The sequence below is a fragment of the Mytilus trossulus genome, chromosome 1, assembly GCF_036588685.1.
Source record: "Mytilus trossulus isolate FHL-02 chromosome 1, PNRI_Mtr1.1.1.hap1, whole genome shotgun sequence".
Classification (NCBI taxonomy): domain Eukaryota; kingdom Metazoa; phylum Mollusca; class Bivalvia; order Mytilida; family Mytilidae; genus Mytilus; species Mytilus trossulus.
The window spans coordinates 103,273,239-103,292,174 of record NC_086373.1 but is presented as its reverse complement, the minus strand read 5'-3'; the positions used below and the strand labels follow the sequence as shown (position 1 = coordinate 103,292,174).

The 18,936-nt window shown below is 30.7% G+C and overlaps 1 protein-coding gene across 2 annotated transcripts in view; it reads right to left on the bottom strand.

Annotated features, from left to right (window-relative positions):
* Positions 1 to 18,936, bottom strand: part of LOC134694620 (microtubule-actin cross-linking factor 1, isoforms 1/2/3/4/5-like) — a 141,132-nt gene that overhangs the window by 100,260 nt on the left and 21,936 nt on the right. For both annotated transcript variants that reach the window (XM_063555665.1, XM_063555660.1), the window contains exons 6-7: positions 18,546 to 18,623; positions 17,995 to 18,087 (exon numbers count right to left, since the gene is read on the bottom strand). In XM_063555665.1, coding sequence (XP_063411735.1) covers positions 17,995 to 18,087; positions 18,546 to 18,623 — 171 coding nt within the window. The remainder of the gene's footprint in view (positions 1 to 17,994; positions 18,088 to 18,545; positions 18,624 to 18,936) is intronic.

Below are 18,936 nucleotides of genomic sequence, written 5' to 3'. Positions count from 1 at the left end.
AGATGTAAGTATATACAACAGCTGGTAATGAGGATACATTGAAGGCTGTCAATGTCAGAAGGGCATCCAATACTGACACAAAATATCAGTGCATTTCAGTTTAGTACAGTCCAGTAAAGGTTAATATGTTTACCCTGATAAATAACACAATCTACTCTATGAACTGTTTTCAGTCATTTCAAGCATGTTGCTTAGGATATTTACAGACATATTTCAAAGAATTAAAATGTTGTCCAAACTTCAAAAACCCTGTATGCCTTCATGCAATACCTCTGATGTAACCCCAATACTATACAATGACTCCAACCCAATTATTCCCACAATGTTTACTATCCTAGTCCTGAAAATTCTACCCCTTTCTATTTGAAATATAACATTGAAGATAACCATTTTGAGCTATAAACTATCATTAATATACTGAAAAGACCCATACTTGTAAAACTGTTTGGCCCATGTAAAATCAGTACTAGGTAATCTTATCTGAATATCATATATTCAAGTTGAAGTAATGATAATAATATATTATTAATGAATTGACAAATGGTATTCACATGATGTTGTTAGGCCACCCATATACTACCTAGTAGACTTTACCTTGGCCTAGTGACAAATTGAGTGTGTACTATCAGGACTAATCTAACCAGTAGTTACAAATCAATTCTACTGTATTTGTTTGATCTTTACTTAGTGTAATTGTATCATTCTGATAGTTAAATACTGATTTATGTCAAAGAATTCCTTAACTTCAGGTATGAAGGTAATCTTATGGGTCAATGTTTTATTTGGATCATTTTAGCTCTACATATAAATTTGGTATGCTTTAAAACAAGGTGAACAAGAGCAGGAATGTCTATATTAAACAGAGGTACGCAAATAACACCTTAAATATCAAGAGACCCGCTAGTATTACAGATCATACTTGTATAAAGGGCCGGTTTTTGGTAAATGTTTAGAATGAAACAAATCAATTGCCATAAATAGTCTTAATGGAAAGAAGAACTAAATATAAAATAAAAGGATATAGGATAAATGGTTTCAAGACAATAGTTCAATTATAAACAGTAAATGAGAATCAATGAATGTCTGATAGTCTGAAGTACAATAATTCAGATGCCAGTCTATATACAGACAAATTTTTATTTAGTAAACAAAGCAAATAAAACATTTTAATTTTCGAAAGAAATAGAAACAGGAGTACAAATGAAAGATGTCTGTAAAGCATGCAGCAACTGAATATTTTACAAGTCCTGTTTGAATCACAGTCCTTGTTTATACTGTTGACCTTAGAGAAAGTCAACCCAAATTAAACAACATGATGGTCAATATTGGTTTAATTTTATCTATTTAATTACAAGGGGATAAAACTTGGGTGGCTTATTGTCCAAAACTGTGTCCAATATTATTCTTAAGAGGGTAAATACTTCAAAGAGGTTATCCAGCCAGAAAATTCTAATTTCTACACATTATGTGAACATATGTAAACAACAATAATATGAATTAACATGCTTAAGATGTAGGTCATTATCTACATACAGAAAAGTAAATTATGTATATCAGCAAATAAATCTCAACGTTTTCTTTGATACAGGTAGCAATGAAGGGGGATACACCTGAACATGAATACCTCAAGAATAAACACAAAGATAGTTTAAAAAACATGAATAACAGTTCACTGATCCAAACAGCTTTTGTACCACAGAAAATGATTTAAGATCATAAACATTGTCAATAAAAAAGTCAATATTTGTTTTCTTTGGCTGTTAAAAAAGCTACGCCTGATACAAAACTTATATATAAATATTCAATATTTTCTTTCTCAATCAACATACATACATAAAATATGTGAGATGAAAAAACAGAAATGTGTCATATTTAAATAGTATTTCTGATTATGTTTTTGCACTGTGGGTTGCCAACTTCATTATGAAAAGAAAACATAAAAGTGCATCATGTGCCATGGATCATATCTGACTAAAAATACCTTATTTTATATCATTTTAAAATGTAGTCTTCATTACTACAAAGAAACTTAAGGAAGCATAAGAAAAAGCAAGACATTTTGCAGGAAGTATTCACAGCTGGCCTATGTATGAACTTTGGATAGTAACCTCAGTCAGGTAATTAACCTGTCCTGTATATCATTAAGTTTCCTACCTGATTAGAACCTGAAGCACCATCACTTTGACTTCTAGGAACGTGTAATGGTGCTTTTCCCTTTGTTTTCTTCTTTTTCTTTTTAAAGCAGCTAAACATTGCAAAATGTCAACTTGACACCACCGAAATTATCCACTCTCCACCCTTAATTCCACTGTATCATCGTAAATAATTAGCCAGAGTCCACACACTTTTACCTAAATAAATCCCAGTATGATATATTCCTCGGACACTCGCCAGGTATTTAAACGATGACAACACACAAAAACTTCAAACAATGCGCAGGTAATCCAATCAATACTATAAGCCAGGTAAAAATATCAGGTATGACAGTGTTTTTTAATTAGAACATCCTAATTATTTAATCATTAATTACATCTTAATTAATTCATATCCTTATATCGAAACTATATGAATGAAATATATCTGCTGGACGACAACTATCTACTGAACCAAGCACAGGTAAACTTTGGATAAGTCACTGAGATAGGGAACGATATCAAATGAAAAGCGAAAATACTGTCCCGATTAACAAGCTAGTGATAATGATTATTTGAGTGGTCACTAGGATTGACTGGACACACCTGGCCACAAAAATGTACCTGTATGATTTAGAAGATGATATATGATAGTAGGCCAATACAGGTCCTGAAGATGAATATTAAAAATATATGTAAAAGGCGTTGTTTGTCAGTGTAGGTATGTATTACCTGCAGGGGGCATCTTTTGATGTCAACAAAAAAAATGTCAAGAAAATAATTTTTCTTGTCAATGAAATATTGTATATTAAAATAAGGTCATCAATAACGAGTCAGATATGAAAAGATGAATATAGAGTTGTGTGAAATATGAAACATACATTCATACAGAAAAATATACTAATATATAGGGAAAATTTCAAAGTGCTGTAAACATAAGAAATTACCAATTAAGATTAGGAAGACAAATAAATCAATAAAGAAGAATAACGAAGAATGGTAGACCAGTGGAGACATATTGAATGAGGATTGTCCGACTGATTCTTTCCTTAATTTAATAAAAGTGACTTACTCTTGGTGATGTCTGAGAAGTCTGACACTTTATATAATCCCCATCAAATCTGACAAAAAGTTCTTTATTTATCCAAAAACAAGAATATAACACTGGTGTTCTAAAATAAGGTTGAAATGTATCAGCATTGTTCTTAAAAATCCCAGAACGTATTTTGCGAAAAATGGCTGCATAATCCATTCAATAGGCAATAACTGCATTGATCAGCGCTTTGTTACATTAAATATTACATTGTCATACATATATGCAAGGTAATTATAAAGGTGAAAACAAATTGCTTTAATCAGCTTATTAAATTATAAATTAGGTATAACCAAACACATCCAAGATGATATATTTTGTATTGTTCTCGATTGTACATAACAATTCTATATTTTTTGGCAACAGTACATTAAATAGCCTTCATTTTATCAATAAATATGAAAATTAGGCGTATTATCTTTGAATTACAGAAATAACTGTTATCTTATCACCAAACTATAAACATACATGTACACATACCTCACTATGACAAACAAAAAGCAAATACAAGTAGGAAAACATGTACCAAAGGTTTGAAACACACCAGACAGCAAAAGCAACAAAAAACTAATTATGCAAGAGTTTGACCTCTACTTGTCTATTATTTTAAATGGCTTTTTGTAAGAAGACATCCTTAATCATTGCTTTTCTAAAAGTCGAGTATTGTTTTTTGTAAAAGTACATACACATCAGACACAGCTAATTTATTTAATAAGATATTCTGTCAATACCTACAGAAAACTATTAGTAACATCAACACAGATATTCGTTAACTTTTAAGCACAAGCTATTGAGGCAATTCTGAAGGTGACAAGTGTATCAATGAGATCCTTTTCCATGACTTATATAGGAGGTGTTACTAAATTGTTAATATATTATAGGAATTAAGAGCAAAATGTACTTTACAAATTCTCATTTATCACAAAAACTAGGGCTATTTTTAACAATTGACATAAATTCTAAATATTTAATTCTCATTATTTTAATAGGATAAAGAATCCAGGCTAGTGAATATGATGTATTTGTACATCATAAATATAAACACAAAATTTGAGAAAAATTCAAAGTAATGATTCTGAAAAAATATACTTATAAAATTGTTCATATGGCCCTCAGTGGCATGAATTATCTTTAAAATGTCATCAATTATTGTGCGTTTTACTATTAAAACACAATATTAGGATTTAAAGATTAAGAAACACTAGTTTCAAGTTGTTGAAAAGCTAATGATTCATTTTGATTGATAACTCAATCAATGTCGATATTTTTTTCTTTTACACTACCATGTTGTTTCAATGTCAGCATCCTAAATATTACAGGACAGTTGACAATTTATATAATCATGAAAGTGCATAATTATTTTTATTTTTAAGCACCAAAAATATAAAACAGATGTATAGACTCTAAAAAAATATATTTCCTTTATATTTGTTTGATGCTATTGGATATACATTATTACTTATAACATTTTTTGCTTTTTTTACTTATATCAATTTTTCTTTTGACATATAATAGATAACCAGTTTTTTCTTCTTCTCTCAGATAAATTGGATTGTGGTAAACCAATGTGAATCATAACTATCATCACCTATTTAGAAAGTGTTAATCTAAAAATCATTAAAACAATATGTAATTCATCATCTGGAATCACTTTCTTTTAACATGTAATTAGACCCTATATCTTAAACAAATTAGTAGGCAATTATATTAAACAGGAACATGTATTTTACCGGAAACTATTGCCAAATTATCGCTTTCACCTGTCCGTGTTTATGCTATTACATCACTTGATCATCATATAATACAGCTTTTTCAAGTTCGTAACCACGCTTCACTCTCGTTTTCACAAATCAAATTTCAGAGGTTTAAAAATCACATAAAATGGGAAATAATGCAATTATAACTTCTAACAGTAAACGAAACTTCTTTTTTTTTCAGTTTGATAAAAATAAAAACATAATCAAAGGGGAATAATTCAAATTTCAAATGGTGACTTTTGTTGTTTAATAGATCAATAAACAGCCACAGGGTTGTAATGCATTTATCAAAGAAAAAAATAACTGATTAATAAAGAAAGCTGTTACTATGATAACCACATTATATAAAACACCATCTGTTTTATTTAGATTGAGATGCAATCATAATGACACATCTGTGATAATATTTTGGAAATGCTAGATTTTATTTGTATAAATTGTATTGGCCCTTTGGCTTAAATAACTTGTCAAAATCTATATAAAATATAGAGAAAATAAATACCAAAGAAAACATCAAATGTTTTACTTACAGAAAAAATGAAATAGAAATCTGTTATAATTATGTATGTATGCAGTCTAATTAATTTAAAGCTAATTATAAAATTTGTTACATTTCAAACCAAAAGTCCTGAACCTGCAGTTTAACTCTTATCAACTGTATGCACTAAGTAAGAGATTCCTGGTGGATAAGGCAGTATCTATTACAGAGTAGACTTAGATGAAAGAAAAGATTAAACAAAAAATTAAAAGGATTTAAAAAAAATCACAAGATTATCACAAAAATATTAATTATGAAAAACAATTTCATGCACATTTATTCAATACCAAAAGCATAAGTTGTAGGAAATAGCATGACAGAATACTATTGCAGGTGCATTTACAAGATGTGTTGCTGACAGTTATAAGGAACAGAGTGGAACTTATCTATCTGTGAAAATATCAGAAATTTTCAATTATCACACTGTTTTCAATAATCCTTTGAGGAATTTAAATACTACCAAAAATTTTCAAAATGCATTTTTAATATTTTTTGGTAGATTTTAAGTTCATTAACTAGCTGCTGGCGAACATATGCCTCCCTTATCCTGACCCTAAGACATTGATAGTAACTGTTTTTCATGAACAGTATCATTCTTTTCTTACAGAAGACTTTATTTGGGGGAGTTTTTCAAAATATCTGTTACCAGAATTGTCAGATTCAACTTATCTTATTCCAATGACAACTATTACAAAATGTCAGGACAAAATCAAAGTGTCAAAACATAAACCATTAAAAACAATCACTATAGCCTTTAGAATGTACATGTAAATAGTTTCATGCAAGCTTCCATACATTCAAATTACAAACCAATGGCCATGTGTCATAGGCAGCCCTTGTTATGCAGACTGTATTTATCTGGAGAAAGTGCAATTCTGACATACTGAAACAACAGATACTCCACCTTGTAATGTAACCTTTAATTAACATCCTTATCAATGGCATTAACTACATGTTTGATTGCCATAGTAACACATACATTTCAATTTTACTTCTTTTTGAAGCAATTCTTGAACATTAAAAAGTGAAGACCCTAATAATTAATGAACATTCACTCTCCATTAATATGAATCTTGATGGGATGGTTACTAATTCAATCAAATGGAATCTTCTTATTTTTCTGATTAAAAGAAAATCCCTCAGATTAGTGTACATCATTTTCATTGATTGTAAGAATAGACTGTCTTTAAGTGGCATGGAGCAAATATAAACAAAGTTTCCCCTGACTTTGATAAAGACAAGATAAAGACTGCTTGGTGACAAATAGTATGAAAGCAACTAATGATAAATCAATATCAGGCCATCTCTCTCTATGATCCCAATCATTAATGAATCACTGTTCCATAATATTTATTCATGTTTTTGATAACCATTGTAAAAAGTGTTCTCACTAGTCATTTTGGAGGACATTTATAGCTTGCTGTTCAGTGTGAGCCAAGGCTCCATGTTGTTTAAGGCTGTACTAAGACCTATAATGGTTGACTTTCACAAATTGTAACTTGGATGGAGAGTTGTCTCATTGGCACTCATACCACACCTTCTTATATCTTTTATGAAGAAAACAAAGATGCAAGCATCAGCCTTAGTCTAACCTTTTTCACTTTTGGTTATACCTGACTGACCTTGACATGTGACCTTGAGTACATGTATGATATTTTAATGGAAGGCAATTTTACCATATTTGTTTGGACTTTTGATTTTGCCTTTTGATTTTGGATTTTCCTTTTGAATTTTCCTCGGAGTTCGGTATTTTTGTGTTTTTACTTTTTGATGAAGAAGTGATAAAAGCAATATAGAGCAGACTAGAATTTCTAGGTGACAAAGCCCTTTGGTTTCTGACAATAATATAGTATATAGGGCTAAACAATGATGGAATAGATTATGCCAAAAACCAGAGTATATTGAGTCAATACAATGTTGAGGACAAACAATACATATGATGGTATTGCTAAATCATTTTGAGGCCATACTTAAATGGGAACAAGATAAAATTTCAAGATATATCGGAAGTAAATCTTTAGATTATGATCCAAGATTTCTGAAAAGGGGAGGGCCCACTGACTGAAAAAAGAGGGCTCCCATCACACCCCCCCCCCCCCTAAATTCCGACTCTGTTCATTAATCTGAAAATGAGCCATCTAGCTTCTAATTTTATAACAAGAAGTTGCGAAAACCAATTCCTTGTATATCCATGACTCACTGTATCATGGTTTCACATGCTTCATCACTCCAATTTTAATGCCATTTTAATGATGATAATTCAATACATTGGTTTACCACGGTAATCAAATCCTCTAATTTTCAATATAACACAAACACTGCTGTTTACATTACAATAGAGGAAGTCATGTATTCCAAATAATGATAGAACCAGATGGGTTACCTAAAAGATTACCTATAATAATAAGACTATAAATGCCAGTCAGCCTACCTGAGAGAGTACCTGTATTGTTAATCTATAACTGCCAGAACAAGCTACCTGAAAGATTACCCAACAAGAATGTGTTCACAGCACACTGAAGCACCACTCATACTTTTATTTTTCCATGTTCAGTGGACTGTGAATTGGGGTCAAAACTATAATTTTTCATTGAAATTTATTGAAAGATCATATCATAGGAAACATGTGTAACAAGTTTCAAGTTGATTGGACTTCAACTTCATCCAAAACTGTCTTGACCAGATTTTGTTTCTGAAAAGGGAACAACTCAGTTATCTACAGGTTTGCCTTTAGCTATTGCAACATGTTATCAGATGGTTTACCTTGTAACTGTTAGCACAGGTTAACATTGGAATTTCCAATAATTGGTTGAGCAGGTTAACTAAAAGATTACCTATTTATAACTGTTAGAACAGGTTACCCCTAGTATGACTTGTAACAGAACAGGTACCAGGGGTTACCCCGGTACCTGCCTTTAATTACTTGTAACAGTTAGAAAAGTTACCCCTAGAATTACTTGTAACAAGAATATGTTACCAGAATAATTTCCAATAATAAATAGAGCAGGTTAATTAAAGGATTACCTATAAAACTGTTAGGAAACAGTTAGAACAGGTTATGAGAATGATTTCAAATACACTATCAGGGATTAATTTACTGATGATTGATGCTTACTTTATGCCCCTTCACCACCATTATCTAAAAGATTAAGATTAATTTAAAACAGGCTTCCCAAAGGATTACCTATATCTGGTAGTGGTATAACAGCTTTTCTCAATGATAACACATACATGTTAAACTGGGTTACTATATCTTTTGTTCATAGAGTGTTTAATTGTTTTACATTGTCTTATCTGGGCCTTTTAAAGCCGACTATGTGGTATGGGCTTTGCTCATTGTTAAAAGCTGTACAGTGACCTATAGTTGTTAATGTCTGCATCATTTTGGACAGTGGACAGTTGTCTCATTGGCAATCATACCACATCTTCTTTTTTATAAGTATTCACAAATAACACAGTATCATGAAAATTTATTCTTAGGCCACACCAATTTGATTCCTTGTTCGACGGACCCGCCCGCACCTATTTTTTTAAAAACAGATTTTTTTTTATTTTTATTATATTCCCGCTTCCCGCATCCGGAAATGAAATCATGTCCATTTCCCGCACCGTTTTTTTGTAAATATAATATAAGATATAAAGATCTCAACATTTGTTTTTTAAAATCATAGTCTAGCCTTTATATATATAACGATTTTAAACCTATCAGTACCCCATAACACTGTAAATATCTGCGAGAATATTTGTTTCAGCATGAAACCAATTTATTCCAAGCGGGAGTGCTCCGATATAGAATAGAAATACCAGTACATAACAAAATGTTGGTTTCTTTCCCCCTAACTTGTATTCCCTATAAAAAAAAATGTTCGTTGTTAAAATAAAGTACAAAGAACTTTTGAAGGATTTGCCTTCAACTGCAATTATAATGTATGGTGACGGTCATACCCGATGCAGGTTTGTGCACCTGTCCTGGTTGATTCAGAGACATGTCGTTCAGCAGTTATTGTTTGTTGATATGGTTCATTGGTATTTTCCCGTTTGGAAATATAATTTAGATCGTTGGTTTTCCTGTTCGAATTGTGTACAATACTAAGTTGTGGTCCCTTATAGCTTGCTGGTTGGTCTTGATCAAAGCACTGTGTAAAAGGCCGTACTTTGACCTATGTTTGTTATTATCAGGTTGGGACCAACCCTCCCTCAGACAAGGGCCTTGAAGGGGTCATTTTACCATTTTTACTGTTCAGTCTGTTGTAGAAAAGAAAATAGAAATACTAAGGATTTGTACAGTGCTACTATACAAAACCTTTGGCAACTTGAATTTTTACTAAAAAAGAGAAGAAATACATTATATTTTAAACAACTTTCTAAAAGACATGAAAGAGGGATGGGTCCACTTATTTTGAATAATATTAAACTGTTAAAGTAAATGTGTTAACATGGTTAAATTCCAAGAATATTACAAAATTCTTGGAAAGTTTGCATTTAATACCAAATGTTATATTTTTTTGGGAAAATATAAGCCCTTTTGTACATAAAGTGTTTATACAAAAAAATATATTATAACTTTAATATTTTGACCCCTCATAAAAGGTATCTTCATAATATTAAGGGGTTGTTCTGAAACTGATTATGGCTTGGATGGAGAATTGTCTCATTGTCAGTCACACATACATAGACCAGATTTAATTATTCAATTATTTCTTGTTGAACAGGGAAAAAATACTTCATAAATTAAAGAAATGTCAAGGTACAAGTGATAAATCAAGTTTTAATATAGTCAAAAGCTACTATTTTATGTTTACAAAAAAAATTATAATCGCTCGCCTTTACTGTTTAAGCTTCGCCTCAAAAATTTGCAAATTAAATATTTTTTTATTAAAATTTTCAAATCGCTCGCTCGCCCCAATTTTTGGAGTCCAAAAATCCGTAGAACAAGAAATTAAATTGGTGTGGCCTTGGATACTATTTGTTAACTGAATTTGTAAAAACTTGACAAGCAGGATAGTTAAATAGTCTTAGTATAGGAAGGTTGTCAAATTTGGCACTCAAGATTTTCACATGTCAATATTTTACACATATCTGGGTATATAATGGAATAGATTGAACTATGATAATTGTATTAAACATCAACCTCTTCCATTGTAAGACATTAGTAGACATAATTTAATTCCAATTTGAGATGAATACAAACTGAGACAGACTGCTGAGACGAAATCCTCATCAACAAGAGTAACAATAAAACAATAATTGACAAAACTTTCCTCAAACAATACCACCACAATGGTTTATTTTCAGTACTAATTAGTTTTGACAAAGTTCTCTGACACAAAACAAAAACATCTGTCTTGACTTCCCTAACAACAAGATGGTGACTGCTAATTTTCTACATAGTTCTTACCAATTATAATGGCTCATACATAAAACTAATAGGCTAGGAGGTAATTAAGTCAACCAAGTATCAGTACAAAATGTTTACTACTGTTGTTCCAAGGATGACGCTCCCTCTGTTTACATATTTTGCACAAAAACTTACAATTTTTGTGTATAAAATTTACACGTCATACATGAGGGTCAGTGTTATTTTCTAATTGTTTTTTTGTACTTGCAAACAAAACTTTTTTTTTTCAATTATTTATGTTTCAGCTCCTTACATTTTCCCCTACTTATCAGACAAAAAGTAAAAAACTTTTCAATCTGAAATGAATTCAAAATGACAAAATGTAAAATGCATTTAAACTCAAAACATAAGAATTTCTACTGAAAAATTGCAAGTTACCAATAGTTTATAGGCAGACTAATTTCTAATTAACAATTGATTTTTTTTCAATAAATGTCTCTAATAAACTACTGTACCTTTTCTTCCTTTTCCTTTGACCGATTCCATTTCAACTTGGAAGTGAATTTAAAATTAAATCTTTTCTTTTCCATGAATATAATCTCAATTAACAAACAATATATCCAGTAGAACAAAACAAATAAATAAATAGTCCAAGTATTAACAAATTAATAAAATCAGAAAATAATCAACATAAGAATGGTAGTATCTCCTACACAATGATGTGAGTTAGTACAGCATCACCATCTGTAGTTGTATAAACACGACAGGCTCGTTATCTTCACTAATATCAATACACACACTCCACTTTTTGAATCAGCCGCCTAATTTTCATTAAGAACAATTAATTAGAAGAATCCACTTGAAATACATGTTGTACACCATAAAAAAAGCAAAATATTCAACAAACAACAAAGTTTATCTGTTATTCATCAAACTTTTTATCTTCTTTAATCCTTTCACTTTTTTTCAACAAAACATGAAGAAATTGTGTTATCACAACCTGTGCCGATACTTCATTTCTGTCTATCAAATCTTTTACATCTTTTGTTCTAACAAGTGTACATTCACTCACAAGTTACATGGCTATGGGAATTATTTAATGAAAAAAAAGTTCCTTTAATTTAACAATTAGAAGAGCTATATTTGTCAAATCTTTAATAATGTATAACCAACAAACAAAATTGACAAATATGATGAACGATCTATAAATTAATTATATTCTTTGTTTTCTAAATGGATACTTGCAGATTAAAAAAAAGTTACTATGTTTTTCTCTCTGTATACTAAACACTTATTTTAAAATACATGTAAAAAATATCTTTATCAAAAGATGCATGTTTTCTCGGCAAAAAACTGATCAGTGATGCTAGAATCAAAAAAGTTAATAAAGTGGATGAGCATTGAGGACAATCATTGCCAAAAGGTTTTGCCAATAACTGGCAATCTATTCATGGGAAAAGAAAATCCTTCGTTTAAATATTTCCAAGAAAAAATGAATTCAGTTGGTGGGTTTTATGCACAATGATTAACTCAGCTGGAAATTTCTTCGACACACAATATCAATTTCCATGCATAAAATGTGGGCAACACCAAGTAAATGCTGGAGAAAATCTATGGTTTGGAAAAGTAAAATATCACAAATTGTTCCAGAAAAGGGGGTTGCATGACAAACGTTCAGAAAGGTTTCAGTGGGACAATATTTGGAAAAATTACAAACTTCTGTCACTTTTTTCATTGGGATGACTTTCATTTGGATAAAATCAAAGAATTCTAACCTTTCTTTGGCTCAGCAATTTCTAGAGATGTTTATAAAAAGAAACTTAAATAAACATTAATGACATTATGCCAATAGCATACAATTAATGTCAGTATTTTTAGTGAATAATGCAAAAATATCTGAAATCATGAACTTGAAGAAGACCATTTGGTGATCTATACTTGTTCCTTTCTAGTGCCAATTATTTAAAAATTGTTTTATATTATGTATAGCTAGGTAATAGGTGTCTGTAAGAAATAACTCAAAACAAACAAGAGTATCAAAGTTAGGTTGAAAGTGCCAATGTACTCTGCCAAAATTTGAAAATTAAATGGGAATGATTGGCACATGTTTCTATGATTTGAAAGTGTGTTTACAATGCTACATTGTTAATGAGATATAAGTATATAACAGGTAAAGGAATCTTGCGTCTGTAATTATAACATCATAAGACTAAGGCCGTGTTCTCACCAAACGCCGTGTACAGTAATCATGTTTACATTTGGTTTAATGAACTGTACACTAGTTTCACATAAGATTTGTCCACATCTATACACCTTGTTTAGTTACCTGTACATAATATTTGTTCACACTTGTAAACTATATGTCATTTAAATGTTCATTACGTAGAAACCGAATTCAAACTTTCAAACAACTTTTCTAGCAGTAAGGGAACGACCATTTGACTTTAAAAAAAAAAGGGGGATGGATTTTTCCACAATTTGATTAAAAAAAAATTGGGTCATACAGATGATTAGAATGAAAAAATATTCTAAATCCAAAGTTTCCCCATACATTATAGTGTTAAATATTGAATTGCTATCATCGAAATGAATATTAACTTTCGCGCGAGAAAAAATTCGGACTCAGACCCCCCCCCCCCCCCCTTGTTTTTAAAGTAGAGTGGTTGCTCCTTTAAGAAAGTAATTCTGAATGATTTGCAGTAGTTTAAAGATGACTCGACTACGCATTAAAAAAAAGGCTGCATCAGCTTGCTTATAGACAGAGAAAAAGAATTGCGATTTAAAGGATCAGTACATTTCTATCTTTTCTGTTTGTTTCAAATGATATTTTTTCTACAAGTTTTTCTTTGGCAAAAGAAGAGGGTGATATTTTTTTTTTATTTCTAATTGTATTTTAACGGATCTGAGGTTCACACAAACAAACAAGTAACCTCACCCTTTTTCAGTAATGCATTAATGAGTGAATCGTTGTTTGAAAAAATACCAGTGGCAAATATTTCTGTCAAGTGTGTACGTCCAGTCGATATGGGAAGACCTTTTCTAATAAATTATGTGTTCGGCAAAGATGATGGATAAGTCTTGATAAGGGGCTAATAAGGCTACGTAAAGTGTTTTATAACAAATAAATATATCAAGTTTAGACAAATATTTCTGTAAAGAACTTTATTAATAAGTGTTATAAGTATCAATTTTATATAAAAATCGTTTCTTTTTTTACGTATAAATGGAAAAATTACAATTTCGGAATGCCTAGTTTTGTGTACACTGAACCTACACAAGGCCTACATCGACTATCGACTGCATGTAGGCAAAACATGATTTAAACTACATGTAAACATTGAGTTTTATCAATGGGAACGTAATTATGTTTAGTTTATGTGTGAGTTACACTAACATAACACCGAGTTTAGGTCAATGTGAACACGGCCTAATTACAACATTTTATTATACATCCCTACCATAAGTACAGCTGAAAGTAAGATGTCATTGCCAGGTACACTACCAGGATTAAAATAAATGCAAGGCTCTTTTTTAATGATGCTGTATGTTAAAATACCAAACTGTGCTTAAGAATTGCTGTAAATTAAAATACAAAGGTTGCTTTTGAAAATAATGGCTATTGCTCCCTATGCATAAGTCATAAAAACTTGGACCACTTGTAGTTTTCCATTAGTGGCCTGAACATTTGACCTCACAAGTGAAACTCTCACATCCTTTGATTTTAAGCCCATCTGCACATAATGAGGAACAAAATGATGGAACAATAAAAAGGAATAAGATACCATGGTCGTAAAAATCATGTCAAAGATGCACACTCAAAAATATAAAAACAAAAATGTGTACTCCTTGTAAAGGGTGTCATCAGTGTAAAGATATAATGAGGGCAGCATTGAAAAATATAAGTTTATTTGCCAGAGGAATTCAGCAAAAGGAGTAACTAAAAACTTTTAAGAGTCAACATTTTGACTACTTTGATACTTCTTGAAGATGAAGAAGTTAATCTGTTCCAGTTTTGTAAAGTTCCATGAAGATTTGACAAAGTTATTCAAGTTTTAAAATCTTTACCCTAAGACTGTTCCTCAATGTTGATAGAAATAACTGATAACTGTTTTAGTCTCAGCATCTGACATAACCCCCATTTCTTTTGGTAGGATTAGGGTCTTTATCTTTTTTGCTCTGCACATAATATATTTCATTGAAGAAATGGATTGAACATCCATTCTTTATCCACTCATAAAAAACCTCCTTGATACATTAACGCCACCCAAGATAAAATGTTCCACACTACAGGGTAGAAATTTTCTATAATCATAAGAATCTTTTATCATACCTGGATTTGTGCATAAGTATGAATTGCTTCATAAATAGGAGTTGTAAAATTGATGGTTTAAATTGAAAATGAGTTATGATTATATGACAAGAAAACTATAATATCTTTGGAAAAAACTTATAAAATATCTGCTTAAAAAGCATAACGTTTTTTTGTCCGATATGATGGTTTTCTGAATGTCATAATGACACCCCCTTACCTATCTATTTATTAACTTTTTATATAAAGTATATCTACAGAATTGATGTTTGAGATAGATTTAAGAGGCATGTCTATACTTTTACTTTTATCTTGGGAATTGTGAATCATTGCTGAGATTTGATAAAAATCTTTGTGTCTATGATGATTATAATATCTGTTACTTACATTAATTTATTCCCCTCGGAGTCAATACTTTATCAAAGTAATTATAAACTGATCTCACTACAGCATTGGTGCTATACTGAGAAATCTCAATGGCTGCCTACCAGTTGCTGCGGTTTGAATGCAGCAGATATAATTTCAAAAATTTCTGCTTTTTTCTTCTTTTGATGAGATTAAAAGAATGATATAGACAAAATCTTACCATTAATAATAAACAAACTTGAAACTTGTGTGAACATATGTTTCTTTTTACGGAGGAAGTATTACAGATTAGAAAGTTTACCCCAGGAGTCAATATGTAATCTTCTTTAAGATGAGTTGGTATTGAAAGCATATAAAGGAGGCAAAAGATAATTTTCTTCCAATTAACTCTGAACTATAAACAATTGATTTGGACCACAGTTTTGATGAATCACCTGGCTAAAGATGTAACTTCTATTTATACAACCAAAAACATCCTTCCTGCCTTGTTATTTAGATTGCATGTGTAAAATTCAATGAGCAGGTCTGCATGCATACAAGAAAAGTACACTGTAATTAGACGTTATGTAATTTTAAACCTGGTATCAGAAAAAAGATCAGATTTGAACATTTCTTTACAGGGATTCATAGGCTTTCTCTTTAGTTGCAGAGACTGAATTAAAAATAATATAAACTGCTAACTTGCCAATGACTCAATATCTATTTCACCTTCAAAGATGACCTCTCTGACCTTCACATCACTATATTAACATCCAAAGTAAACAATTGATGACAGTCTAAGTACTTTATCATTATTCAAAGGCCTCATCAGCTGATAAACTGACAGTCTTATCCTCAGGCTCATCTAGTGAGAGTTATCTTTCTTGATTAAAAGGGTTTCTTTTGCAACTTTATGACTTATCCTATGGTTTTGTTATAAGAAAGAATGGCTCACAAATGACTCAATCATTGAAAGTAAATAAAAGTGTATTTAATATCAATGGTAAGATAAATCATGTATCCTATGACTGCAACGAACAGCTGCACGAGTGGGGCACTGAACTTTATACAGATTAACATCGTATGCATATTTTTTTTAATTTGAAATATCAAAACATACTTGTTTTCTTAATCATTACATGTTATGAGGAGAAAACGCCTTTTGTTCTTGTTAATCTTTAAAACAAAACAAAAGTTTTTGTGGTTGACTCAATTTTTAAAAGATAAGGTGTATTTATCCTAATAAGCATTATTTTTTATTGATTTTTTAAAAAACTTTAAATTGAAGAATTCTATACATTATATATCATAGCTAAATTAAAAGAGACTGAGAACAACTGAAACTGTTAGTTCAGGAGCCATGATATCTTTCACAATATTCAACAATATCAATTGTTATGTATTCAAACAAAGATTTTTTTAAGATAGATTGATAGCGTTGGTTTATATGCACATTCACAACAAGAATACTCTCGCCATCAGTAGTATTGAATCAACTTTCAAGGTTGATTTATAATAAACACAAAAAGGATGGTTTTCTATCATGCCAGAACCGAAAAAAACTCAACTCTTACTAAATAACCTCATGTAAGAGCTGGTATAATTTAGGTACCACATATTAAACATAAAAGGTAGAGAGACTGTATAATTTAGGTACCCCATATATAACTAATCATTGCCACTACAATATGATTTAGGATGGGACACAATGCAGGCATGAGTCTAATGAGCCTCTCCCATCCAGTGCCTATATATCTAGCCATTCCAAAGCCACCTCAAATCCTCTGATGGTACTATTCTGGTATTAAAATGTCCACATTCTACCCCAAATTAATATCCACTGTAGGCAAAATAAACACCACCACACACTTACAATGTTAGTACGTGAACCAAGTTTTCGTGTTCCAGGCAAACTTTGTGTATACTGTGATACAAAAGGATTATAATTAATACATGTCCCGTAGGCTAGTGTTCTGAACAAACTTTGTTATTAGTGTGATATGAAAAGATTATATTTATTATATTATTTGGTATATGTCCCCATTTTGGTTGTGAAATGATCATATGAGTTAAAACATGTCTCAAGTAAATTTTGCAAAAACTGTGATTAGAAAGGATTGGTGCACATCCCTTATTCTGTAAATAATCAGTACAGCAATCCTACAGTATGAAAATAGGCAGACTTTTCTTAATATCAAACTTGGAGTTTGTCACAAGCTTTTTATTGTAATATTCTATACATTGATTTACTCTACCAGTCTGAGTCAGTACTACATTCTATAGTTTATGCCTTCGATCATGTCCAACACTATATTTAAATAGTATTTTATGACATACCTACAATTTCATACAATAATGCACAAATCAATTATGTTTCTAATCCTGTAATCAATACAGTCATGCACATTTATTTGGTTTCATACTACTTACCTCCCTTTAGCAGAAAACATAAGACCTACAGAGTTATCTCTCTTTAACTTACCTGATAGTGTAAAATGATTGTCCATATCAACCCAAGACTTAATTTAGGGTTCCCATCCACAATTTCATCAGATCTGATGTTAACCAGTTTTATCTAAAGATATTAATAAAATAAATTAATAAAATAAAAATTCAATTCCCTTTTATAAATGCAGTTTCATAACTTATAAATTGAAATTAATGAGTCATAAAATGATATTTCTCTTTTCTAAAGGACAATTGAAATACAGATCTTACAGCTAGACAAGAGTAATTGATATGCAGCAATTAAATTAAAAGCAGGTTTGGTTCAAATGACATCATCTCTATCAGAGAAAGATCTTTATGGATGTATCTGGTGATGTCCTCATATATAACCATTTAGAATTTGCTGTAGTTCTTAGATATTAGGTCATCTGCATTGTTTATTAACAATTTGTTTAGATGGTGGACAGTTATTGGGTTATTAAAATGCTCTTAAGAAATGGACCATTGGCCAATGTTGGCTTAATAGGTTGCTAAAAAGATGTACAAGTAAATTGGATAATAACTGTTTATCTATTAATAACTAACCCCTTTTCTTCGCAGGAATTCTAATGCAATCTGTACATTCTGAATTTTATGAAACTTCATACGACCTTTTTCTCTTGGCTACAAAATAAGTACATAGATATGTCAATGAAAACTTATCAAATAAAAGTCAATATTATGCAATGATCTATTACTTAGGTTGTGAAAAAATTAAACCTTCAGACACAAATATCTAATTATGTATCATACATAAATAAGTGTTTTTGTTAACACATTTTGCTCAACATTTTATTTCAGTTTTTCAATTTGCACTACATTCACATCCATTTTTATTTTCATAAATAAAGAGTTTCATAACATGCTATACTTTATAACATGCTATTCAGATTCCTAAATGAAGCGATGATTAATTGTGTATTGCAGGTATAATAAA